This window comes from Drosophila ananassae, assembly GCF_017639315.1.
Source record: "Drosophila ananassae strain 14024-0371.13 chromosome 4 unlocalized genomic scaffold, ASM1763931v2 tig00000061, whole genome shotgun sequence".
Classification (NCBI taxonomy): domain Eukaryota; kingdom Metazoa; phylum Arthropoda; class Insecta; order Diptera; family Drosophilidae; genus Drosophila; species Drosophila ananassae.
The window spans coordinates 1113718-1126196 of record NW_025319038.1 but is presented as its reverse complement, the minus strand read 5'-3'; the positions used below and the strand labels follow the sequence as shown (position 1 = coordinate 1126196).

The 12479-nt window shown below is 40.4% G+C and overlaps 1 protein-coding gene across 5 annotated transcripts in view; it reads right to left on the bottom strand.

Annotated features, from left to right (window-relative positions):
• The window catches only part of LOC6504350 (zwei Ig domain protein zig-8), a 171717-nt gene that overhangs the window by 106903 nt on the left and 52335 nt on the right, over window positions 1-12479 (bottom strand). Inside the window, exon 4 of one of the 5 annotated variants that reach the window (XM_044717769.1) lies at window positions 9774-10036. The exons of the other annotated variants lie outside the window; for them this stretch is intronic. Within the exon in view, the coding sequence (XP_044573704.1) occupies window positions 9984-10036 (53 nt within the window). The 3' untranslated portion in view covers window positions 9774-9983. Of the gene's footprint in view, window positions 1-9773; window positions 10037-12479 lie in introns of those variants that run through there. 5 annotated transcript variants of the gene reach the window in all.

The following is a 12479-nucleotide window of genomic DNA, read 5'->3' as shown; positions in this document are numbered from 1 at the left end:
TGTCCTAATTATGGGTGATTTCAACCTTCCCAAAATCTCCTGGATCCCGTGCGAAGATGACAATTACTTGCATGCCAGTTGTCAAAATGACTTTATTGATGCATTAATTGAAATTGCTTTTTTCCAAATTAACCCCATCCTTAACACACTTAGCAGATCTCTTGAACTTATTTTCTGTAATAGGATATCCTCTGTGACTGTAAATCGGTCCTCACCACTATCGCTTCCTGAGGACGTTCACCATCCTACACTATTGGTTTAGGTATTAATTGATGTCCCTAATATACATGCTAACTATAAGACTCAGTATCGTAAATGTTTCCGAAAAACGGATTATAATGCTCTTCGCAATCATTTAGCTGGATTTGACTGGGAATATCTTTCATTTTATAACTCTATTGATGCTGCTACTGATTCTTTTTATGATGTAATCCACGATGTCTTGGACAAATTTGTTCCAGTAGTTTCATTGTCTTCATCAACCCAACCGCCATGGTTTAATAAACACCTACATATCTCGTTTTAAGAACAGGAAATCTAGAGCTTACAAAATGTTTCTTAAGTCTGGATCTTTGTTTCATCAGACAAACTTTCTTTACATTCGGATTACCAGTTTAGTATTCTTAATAATCAACTTTATAAGCGTTACATCGTGAATTGTAAGCAAACTTTCGAAATGATCCGAGCTCCTTCTATTCGTTTGTCAATATGAAACGTAAATCCAGTCTTTTTCCTCCTTCCCTAACTTATAAAAATATTTCTGCTTCTTCAGAACAAGGTATTGCTAATCTCTTTGCTTCATTTTTTCAATCAACTTATTCGTCCGATTCTTATAATTTAAATTCTACATACCCTTATAAAATTCCGTATATAAACAATATTTACTTGTCTAAAGTTAATCATCTTGATGTTTTTAATGCACTTTCAACCTTGGATATCTCATTTTCTGCTGGTCCCGATAATGTCCCGAGCTGTATTCTCAGGCACTGCTCTGATATCCTATGCTACCCTCTTACCATCCTATTCAATTTATCTCTGGACCTTTCACGCCTTCCTAAGAGATGGAATGAATCTTTTATTATTCCACTTCATAAGAAAGGTTCTAAAATACTTATAGATAACTACCGCGGTATTGCTAAGCTTTCTGCTATTCCCAAGCTGCTGGAGAAATTGGTTACATTGCAACTGCAACATCATTGCAAAAGCATAATTTCCTCCTCCAGCATGGTTTTGTCAAATATCGTTCTACAACAACCAATCTGCTAGAATTCACTTAGATCGTCCACAAGGGTTATCTAAAACGAATGCAAACCGATGTAGTTTACACCGATTTTAGCAAAGCTTTCGATTCTGTTAATCATCGTCTCCTTCTCTGGAAACTTTATCTTATGGGTTTTTCTCCTAATATCATACAGTGGATGACTTCATATCTATCGAATCGTACGCAGCGGGTTTTGTTCAAGAACATCACATCGCATGTTATAAAAGTAACATCTGGTGTTCCACAAGGCAGTCACTTAGGACCTCTTCTATTTATTCTCTTTGTTACCAACTTACCTAGTGTCGTGAGCTATGCTTCTACACTTATGTATGCTGATGATGTCAAGCTTTGCTTTTCTTTCTCTGACCACTTCCTTCATAGACATCTGCAATTCGACCTTGATGAAGTTTTCTTGTGGTGCTCTAATAATCTTCTCTCACTAAATTGCTCAAAGTGCAAGGTTATGACTTTTAATCGAAGCATGCCTCATGTCATCTCGTACTCACTTGGGAATCACTTTTTAGATGGTGTTTCCTTAATGAATGATCTTGGAGTTCTTTTCGATCACAAGCTGTCGTTTAATGAACATATTTCTGTAACTGCAAATAAAGCCAGAGGAGTACTTGCTTCGGTGCAAAATCGGTGCAAAAGCAGTTTCTTTTATTTGCCTATAAAATATTTAAACTGGGACTCAGATGATCTTCTTCCACCATATCTTTGTTGGCTAAAATTATTAGACCTACCACCATTGCAGGTACGTCGTACTTGTGCTGGGGCCATGCTCCTTCATAAAATTATTCTTGGTCAAGTTGATTCGAAACTTTTACTCGAAAAGATAGTTTTCTCTGTTCCAAACAGGTCAACCAGGTCCTTCCGACCCCTTTGGTTGCCAATTTGTAGATCAAATTTTGCGGATCATGATCCTTTTCGCGTTATTTGTAAAAACTATAACAATTTGTCACATATATTTTCGCCAGAATTATCCCTAGATGTAATAATTTATATTCAATAAATAAATAAATAAACTGCAAGGGTATATAAACTTCGGCGCCGCCCGAAGTTAGTTTTCCTTTCTTGTTTAAGATGATGCTGATTTGTTTCGTGTTGAAGGACGACAGCGGAACTCTGCGCTGGATTTTGAAGATCGCCATCCGATTATTCTTCCAAGAGGGGATGCCCTCACATGGCCAATAGTCGTGGCTGAACTTCCGCTCGATATAGTTAAAGGATTCCACCGGACCATTTTGGCAGTCTGTGGGAAACAGCAGTAAATACGGCAAAACACCATCTATATCGGGCAGTTGGTCCCGCAATGCTTGGCTTCGTAGAATTAAGGACTTTGTTAGCCTCAATCTCTTAGCCTTAATTATTAATTCTAGACCCCCTTTTTTCGACTTCAGCAAATCCTGCGGACCTAGATGTGCTAACTTCGGCTCATTTTTAAAATACCGGCCCGCCCTCAACGTTCATCGAGCCAGACCTTACTGACCTAAGCTTCAACCGTATGGATGGGTGGCTGAAGACAGTGGTTGGAATTACTAAACGTGCGGTGTCAAGGTTGTTTCTGCTGCCCCTCAAGGATTTTTCCCTGTCCCTGCCTCTTATCCTATGACCGACGGCTAGTCCACGGCTACTCCTTCGAATAACGGAGCGCTCCGGTTTCGCTCCTGCTCCTATAGGATAGCGCCTATTTTACGGCGACTCCTTCGAACGACGGGGTGCTCCTTGAAAGCACCGCCAGCACTCCGTCCTTGGTTTCACTCCTTCAGGATGACGCCTACTGCACGGCGGCTCCTGCCAGGTTAGGGCCGAACCCTACCTTAGTCTCCAGCGGAGCGCCCCTTAAAGCGTCGCGAACGCTCTAGCTGCTTCAGCTACGGTCGAGCTCACTGTACTCCTCGCTCCGAACTTGGATTCGATGTCCCTCCTCCGCCCCGTCTCACGGGCAGCCGGATGGCGAGATTCGCGTCGCTTCTGAAACTCGCTCTGCTTCTTCTGGCCGAACGTTGCTCGCACCACGCCTCGCTGCTTCGAGGGATCTAGCCTGTACGCTTGTACCCTTGACCTAACGAAACGAAAACACCTACGTCAGGCTCACACGAAAAGACCTAACCTCAAGACTCACCTCGCTCCTGCGATCCGCGACCTGCCTCAACTCAACTCCGCGTACACCGGCAAATGGTCGCTTGTGGCCTTTTTTTCTATAACTGCCGGCCCTGTGCCGCTCCTCCAGCGCGATGATCCCTCAGCGGGTAAATCTTCGCTACAGCCCTTCTTGAACTTCTCGATGCTTTTTCTTGCTCGGCCGATCTTTCGCTTACTTTTATTTTTAGCATTAATTTGAGTGGCTGCGGTTTTAGGGTTAGATTGAACCCAAAATTAAATATTGGAAATTTAATTAAACCTCGTCTACTTTTTAAAAAATATTAAAAGCGTGTGACAGCTACTGAAAATGTATTTGGTGGATTGAAGCCAATCAAAAATATTGACAGTGCGTCAGAAAGTCTTTGCAAAAAGTAAAATCTGTCTAAAACAAGAAAGGAAAGCTAACTTCGGGCGGAGCCGAGGTTTATATACCCTTGCAGTTGAGTCGTAGTCCGCTAGGTGGCGCCACGCATCTTATATTATAAGATATATAGCGGATCGTATATAGTCGAATTATTTGTGAATTATTTTTCCCAAAGAGTAATCTGTACCAAGTCCCATCTTTCCAACTAAAAAAACATCAAAGTTATGCCAATTTCGATCGTTCTATGACAGCTGTAGGATATAGTCGGCCGATCCTTATGAAATTTTGTACACAAGATATTTTGGTCAAATATAACATGTGTGGAAAGTCTCAACTCTCTAACTTACTCTAAAAACACCAAAGTTATGGCATTTCCGATCAATCAGTTATATGGCAGCTATAGGATATAGTCGACCGATCCCGGCCGTTCCGACTTATATACTACCTGCAAGGAAAAAAAGGATGCGTGAAAGTGAACTCGATAGCTCTAAAACTGAGAGACTAGTTTGGGTAGAAACCGACAGACAGACGGACAGACGGACATGCTTATATCGACTCAGGAGGTGATTCTGATCAAGAATATATATACTTTATAGGGTCGGAGATGTCTCCTTCACTAAAAAGTGCGAACAAAATACTCGGACTCGTTCACTTGGACATTGGCGGACCAATGAAAACAGCGTCTACCGGTGGCGTCAAATATTTTGTAACATTCATTGACGATCATACGCGATACGTATTTTTTGAAATCGCGAAATGAACGTTTGCTGAAATTTAATAGGGAAAGTTCTAAAAGCTAAAAAACGGAACGACCGATCCCGCAGAACGCACCCTAGTAGAAATGGTTGTAGAGCAGAGTTATCCATTCAGGGGTTGGCGAGACACTTTAGGTAGAAGCGAGTCGATCTGAAGCATATTTGCGCAACAGATCCGAAAGCGGGACATTCAAAAGCGTACTCCCATGGGGGGAAAGTATTTTAAGATAAACTGGTGGCAAACTGATCGCCATCACTGATCGGTATTTAGCACCCCAAAAAAGAATCAATAGAGGAATCTTATTTCAGTATATGTTGATGACCTCCTGGTCGCCAGCTCGAGCCAGAGCGAATTGATCAACATATAAGAGTCAATATCTAAGCAGTTTAAGGTACTTTATCGAAAGAGCATAAGAAGTATATAAAAAACATGCTACATTCCTGAGTAAGGGATAGCTGTAGCAACGTCATAGCTTCGTCGAAGCGGATAGACAAAGGCAAATGACTCCACGGATCCAGTGGATACGTCTTCATCAACGTTCCCTGTATCGCAGCTTAGAGGCAGAATATGTCGCCTTATCAGTTGTAGCAAGTCAAGCATCATCTTAAACTTCCGCCCAAACACACGCAGCAACGCCAAAATGCTAGAGTTGAAAGTATCAATCCAGATTCAACTAGAAATCCACTGTTCAGCGGCACTCTTAACCTTCCAATCTCTATTATAGCACTCTTTAACGTGAACTCAAACCCAGAGGCCAAAGAACTACAACGTGCTATACGTCGAGACCAAATCATTTGACAATCACCCAGACTGAGACGAATGTTGTGCGGTTTAAAACCGCATTTAAAAAAAACAGGATTCATAAAAGGCATTTCTCACCTTTATGATCATACGTAAAAACTGCAATGCATCAAATCATAATATTACCCAATGCAAACTATTCTCAACCTTGCATCCACGCATGGGATTCGTAATCACGGTAGCACTGTGATTCAACAGCTTAGGTAGAACCCATAAGTTCAGGAAGTTCGGGTTTATGTCCAGATCACGATGAACGATTTACCAAACGGCTCATAATACTCTTCTTCACGTGCATGATGTCCGCACAAGTCGTACAGCAACAACGTCAAAACTTACGCTCTCGTAAACATCCTGGATGGATCTAGACGATTCAAGGTAGTCTGAGAATTACTTGATTACTTAGTAATAACGGAAGAATTTTCAATGCGGCTACAGCTATAACCCAAATATGTAGCCTGTAGTTAGGTAGGTAGTGCCTGGCGGTAGTACATTCAACGTTCATGCTTTCATCCGAATTCGTCGTGATCAAATAAATATGCACAATTCAGACTCGCCATCACACTTGCGATTCCCTTATTTTATGAGTCCAGTAAAATCGTCATTTTGATTGGTAATCAAGGGTTCTATAAAGACATTCTGACTCTAAGAGAGAATATATCTTTGGTATATATCTTGTAGTGTCTGGATTTCCAACAGGGCATGTATGCAAAGAGCAGGTCATAAGATAGGCAGAGAAAAGTTTAAAAGTTTACCATTTTATTTAATTGATCTACCGGTTATCTTGAATAAGCGAACGAAACATCACGCGATTCTTATCTATGATTTTGCATATCGAGATAAGAGTGCAGTTATGAAAAAGCTTCTTCTTTAGCATAGTTAGGGCTAGATTTGCATTGGCTTTGACATTAATTGACGATTCTGAAAGGTCGACTATATCCTATAGCTGCCATATAACTGATTGATCGGAAATGCCATAACTTTGGTCTTTTTTAAGTTGGAGGGTTGGGACTTTCCACACATGTTATATTTGGCCAAATAATATCTTGTGTACAAAATTTCATAAGGATCGGCCGACTATATTCTATAGCTGTCATAGAACGATCGAAATTGGCATAACTTTGGTGTTTTTTAAGTTAGAAAGATGGGATTTGGTACAGATTCTATTTTGTGATTCAATATGCCAAATTTCATAAGGATCGGCCAACTATATACGATCCGCTACATATCTAATAATATAAGATGCGTTGCGCCACCTAGCGGACTGCGACTGAACTGCAAGGGTATATAAACTTCGGCTCCGCCCGAAGTTAGCTTTCCTATCTTGTTTATATCAAAATATAAATATATATATAATTAATATGAATTCTAATGAAATTATATGAAGTAGCTGTTAAGTAGATTTTTATATAATGAAATAGAAATACCCAATAGGGAAAAATGAATCAAGTGCACTCCAAAGTATATTTGAGTATTTGGAACTCCATGAAGGCTTAAGGCCATTACAGATCCACCACCGAAACTTCAAATAGCCATGCTGGAACCACAATAAGTATCGCATAGGATTGTGATATGGGGCGAATCAAACGTAGTAGATCTCGCCAAGGTCGGGTGGGTCGTGGGTGATTTGTTTCTCTAGTTTTCTTTTGGATTTGATTCGGTAGGACAATCATCCGGGTTTTTCTTTATTAATTTGCATCTAGCTAGTGCACTTAAATTTATTTTGATGATGTGTTGTATGGATACGTGAAAAGAACCACCCCCATCCGTCGAGCTTATTCTAAGATCACAAGAAGTGCACCCCCTTCACTCCCATCCATACGTCCCCAAGGTATATCGTCTGGACCTTGCAGTAGATCTTGCAATTTGGTTCTGTTTAACTAACAATATTGGGAGCTCGAGCCACACCGACACATTACAATCTCCATTAAAAACCATTGATCTGTCAACTCCACACTATTACATACCACACCTATGCCTGTCATAATCGCAAAGCTTGACTACAAAACTGAGGGTTTGTAGATACTTTTAAACCTGGCTATGGATGCTGTCGATATGTCCGAAGCAGCATAATAAAAATATTCAAGCAAGTCTTTCCAGCCAAATCACGAGTTGCAACTATTATCTCGTCAATACCTCTTTTGGCACTCTGTGCACTAGTTCTGCTTACGCGAACATATGAGAAATTCACGCAAAAGCTCCATTTTGAGGATGTATTTTTGGACAGACGCAAAAACGATACTACAGTGGCTCAATTTGAAATTGATCCTGGATTTGGGAGATTAGTAATCCGGAGATCTTGGAAGTGATCCCTTGCTCATCCTTTAGACTTTTAGTAGTTACCTGGAGCAGATTCCGCGTTTGTGGTGGTTCGCGAGAGAACAGACTGGCTAATGAGGTCGTTATTGGCCGCGTTTGGACTAAACTGCTCGCCAAGTGTGGATACTAATGAGGTTCCGCTTAGGAGATGCACTGGCGTTGGCAGCGGGGTTGGTCCATCACAGCTAGCAGTTCTGCATATGAAAAACAGTAAGAAGTTTTATTTAAAGCATAAGTTCTATATGGCAACTTTCTGGGACTTCGGGAAGTTGTTGGCAAGGTGCACATAAGTCGACACCAGAGATTAGGAAACGTTTAACGCAATCAAATGGCCAGATTCCCAATACTTGACACATTATTCGTTGTTTGTAATGAAAACAGTGCGCAATTTTAAAAAAAAACGTTGTTACTACTTTTTTTTACTACTTGCGCGTTGATGACCGAAATGTTCACTCGACGGGTTTCGAAGGTTTTTTAAGGATCCCCCCACTACTAATAGAAGATCATTAAAAGTATTCGACCATTCAATAGGCGAAGTATGTTTGAAAATATTAGTAGCAGTTAATTCTATTTTTGTAATTTAAACTAACTATAGCGTTATTGGATTAAAAATATATATATAAATGGTTCAGCGCTACCGAAGCCGTTTTGATAGCGGCCGAATAAAAACAATTTCAATTCCGGTTTATAATTTATTGAGAGTTAATTCCGCGCAATATAACAAAATAGCGGCTCTTCCAAAGCTCCCAAAAGCGCATGCATGGAGCGCATGACAACCTCCACCCGAATGTCCACCTGCTCATCAGTCGCCAGCTGCGAGAATCTCCAATACAGCTCACTCTCGCAAATGCCTTTCCACTGTCTCCAGCGCCATAATGGTGCAATCCTCATTCCACGCCTTAGCCTTTACCTTATGATGCAGCGTCTCTATCTCCTGGCAGGTCACCTCTGCTCTTCTCCGCAGCATCAGACTCCATCCCATAAATTTCCAGCGCGAGTAATGCAAAACGAAAACCAAAAAATGGTGTATTTGTTTTTTAGTATCACGCAGTTTTTTCAGTTTCTGGGGCAATTAAACTGATTGAACTTCGGGCGCGATCACGTCGGGATCCCCAAATGGTAGCGCTATCAGCTTTTTGATAGCGGCCGAATAAAAAAAATTTTAATTCCAGTTTATAATTTATTGAGAGCTTATTCCGCGCAATAAAACAAAATAGTGGCCCGTCAATAACACCTCCAAAAGATGCAAAAAGAACAAGAGGTTTCGGGCAGAAGCTCTTCCAAAGCTCCCAAAAGCGCATGTGCTACAAATGACAAAAAAGTGCATGCGAAACTGGGAGACAGACAGGGGAGATAAAATGCCGCTGCTGCTAAACAAATTAGCAATATTCTAATCGGCTTATTTGGTGGCAGCGTAGCCTAAAAATTAGTATATGCATGTTGCTACTTTATCTAAATTCTATCTATTAAACGGCTTCGTTTATGATTAAAATAATTATGCCTTTTTTTTATGTACATAATTTTAAAAATAAAAGGATTTACCATTTACTTTTACTTTTTACTTATCCTTTTACTTTCGCGTTTATGTGTCGTAGCCTTTTAAACGTCGAGTTATGAACATGTACTCAATTTTGCTCCTCACTGTATGTATATTCGATCCAATCTAAGCCTCAATTTAAATTTCACTATTTATTATGGGTCAATTTAACCCCAAAACAAATGCAGCGGCCGATCAAAAACAAAACCGAATGTACAAGTAAGAACAATAGCTTTGGCTCCGAAGCTCTCCCAAAGCTCCCAAAAGCGCATGCGCTGCAAATGACAACAAAGTGCATGCGAAACTGGGAGACAAAAGAGAATATTAAATGCCGCTGCAGCTAAATAAATTATCAATATTCTAATCGGCTTATCATCCTGGCTATGGATGCTGTCGATATGTCCGAAGCAGCATAGTAAAAATATTCAAGCAAGTCTTTCCAGCCAAATCACGAGTTGCAACTATTATCTCGTCAATACCTCTTTTGGCACTCTGTGCACTAGTTCTGCTTACGCGAACATATGAGAAATTCACGCAAAAGCTCCATTTTGAGGATGTATTTTTGGACAAACGCAAAAACGATACTACAGTGGCTCAATTTGAAATTGATCCTGGATTTGGGAGATTAGTAATCCGGAGATCTTGGAAGTGATCCCTTGCTCATCCTTTAGACTTTTAGTAGTTACCTGGAGCAGATTCCGCGTTTGTGGTGGTTCGCGAGAGAACAGACTGGCTAATGAGGTCGTTATTGGCCGCGTTTGGACTAAACTGCTCGCCAAGTGTGGATACTAATGAGGTTCCGCTTAGGAGATGCACTGGCGTTGGCAGCGGGGTTGGTCCATCACAGCTAGCAGTTCTGCATATGAAAAACAGTAAGAAGTTTTATTTAAAGCATAAGTTCTATATGGCAACTTTCTGGGACTTCGGGAAGTTGTTGGCAAGGTGCACATAAGTCGACACCAGAGATTAGGAAACGTTTAACGCAATCAAATGGCCAGATTCCCAATACTTGACACATTATTCGTTGTTTGTAATGAAAACAGTGCGCAAATTTAAAAAAAAACGTTGTTACTACTTTTTTTTACTACTTGCGCATTGATGACCGAAATGTTCAATCGACGGGTTTCGAAGGTTTTTTAAGGATCCCCCCACTACTAATAGAAGATCATTAAAAGTATTCGTCCATTCAATAGGCGAAGTATGTTTGAAAATATTAGTAGCAGTTAATTCTATTTTTGTAATTTAAACTAACTATAGCGTTATTGGATTAAAAATATATATATAAATGGTTCAGCGCTACCGAAGCCGTTTTGATAGCGGCCGAATAAAAACAATTTCAATTCCGGTTTATAATTTATTGAGAGTTAATTCCGCGCAATATAACAAAATAGCGGCTCTTCCAAAGCTCCCAAAAGCGCATGCATGGAGCGCATGACAACCTCCACCCGAATGTCCACCTGCTCATCAGTCGCCAGCTGCGAGAATCTCCAATACAGCTCACTCTCGCAAATGCCTTTCCACTGTCTCCAGCGCCATAATGGTGCAATCCTCATTCCACGCCTTAGCCTTTACCTTATGATGCAGCGTCTCTATCTCCTGGCAGGTCACCTCTGCTCTTCTCCGCAGCATCAGACTCCATCCCATAAATTTCCAGCGCGAGTAATGCAAAACGAAAACCAAAAAATGGTGTATTTGTTTTTTAGTATCACGCAGTTTTTTCAGTTTCTGGGGCAATTAAACTGATTGAACTTCGGGCGCGATCACGTCGGGATCCCCAAATGGTAGCGCTATCAGCTTTTTGATAGCGGCCGAATAAAAAAAATTTTAATTCCAGTTTATAATTTATTGAGAGCTTATTCCGCGCAATAAAACAAAATAGTGGCCCGTCAATAACACCTCCAAAAGATGCAAAAAGAACAAGAGGTTTCGGGCAGAAGCTCTTCCAAAGCTCCCAAAAGCGCATGTGCTACAAATGACAAAAAAGTGCATGCGAAACTGGGAGACAGACAGAGGAGATAAAATGCCGCTGCTGCTAAACAAATTAGCAATATTCTAATCGGCTTATTTGGTGGCAGCGAAGCCTAAAAATTAGTATATGCATGTTGCTACTTTATCTAAATTCTATCTATTAAACGGCTTCGTTTATGATTAAAATAATTATGCCTTTTTGTTATGTACATAATTTTAAAAATAAAAGTATTTACCATTTACTTTTACTTTTTACTTATCCTTTTACTTTCGCGTTTATGTTTCGTAGCCTTTTAAACGTCGAGTTATGAACATGTACTCAATTTTGCTCCTCACTGTATGTATATTCGATCCAATCTAAGCCTCAATTTAAATTTCACAATTTATTATGGGTCAATTTAACCCCAAAACAAATGCAGCGGCCGATCAAAAACAAAACCGAATGTACAAGTAAGAACAATAGCTTTGGCTCCGAAGCTCTCCCAAAGCTCCCAAAAGCGCATGCGCTGCAAATGACAACAAAGTGCATGCGAAACTGGGAGACAAAAGAGAATATTAAATGCCGCTGCAGCTAAATAAATTATCAATATTCTAATCGGCTTATCAGGTGGCAGCTTAGCCCAACAAAGGGAAAATTAAAAATATTGAAGTCTAGTATAAGTTAGCGGGAGCGAAAGAAAAGCTCAGTTGCGCTCTCTTGTGAATTTGCTCCGCTTCGCCGCAATAGATAAGCTAGGCTTAAGTTTATTATTGAATATAGATCGAATTATAACGTTCAGCCGAGTGCACGCATCTTGTTATTTCTTTGTCGTTTTCGAAAGTTATAATTTATGCAGCCACCTCTTTAGTTTTTGAAGTGAAACTTCTTTAGGCGCGTAATGGATTTTCGGGGACGGAGTAAAACCGAGTCAGGATCGACACGAAAATGCGAGTACCCCCACCACCGCTCACCGTTCACTGTCCCTCTCTCACCATATGCGCTTGTTGAGGTGGGGGAGCCGCTCACGAACGCTAATGGGAAAACAATTATTATGGTGTCGATTTATATCTCACCAGGTAAATCGATTACTGATATCAAAGATTTTATCCACCATGTGCTTCTGCCATATACAGAGGGTGGTTCGAGGCTATTGAATAAGAATTATCACGAAATTCCTATGATCATTTCGGGAGATTTTAATGTTAATTTCGCGAGGGAAGAATCTGTAGAGTTATTGAACTTTTTCAAAAACACACTCAATTTGGATATTGTTAATGATAGGAACACTACATTAGGATAGGATAGGAACATCTCATTAAACATTTTGGCGCACCCGCAGTGTTGGATTTAC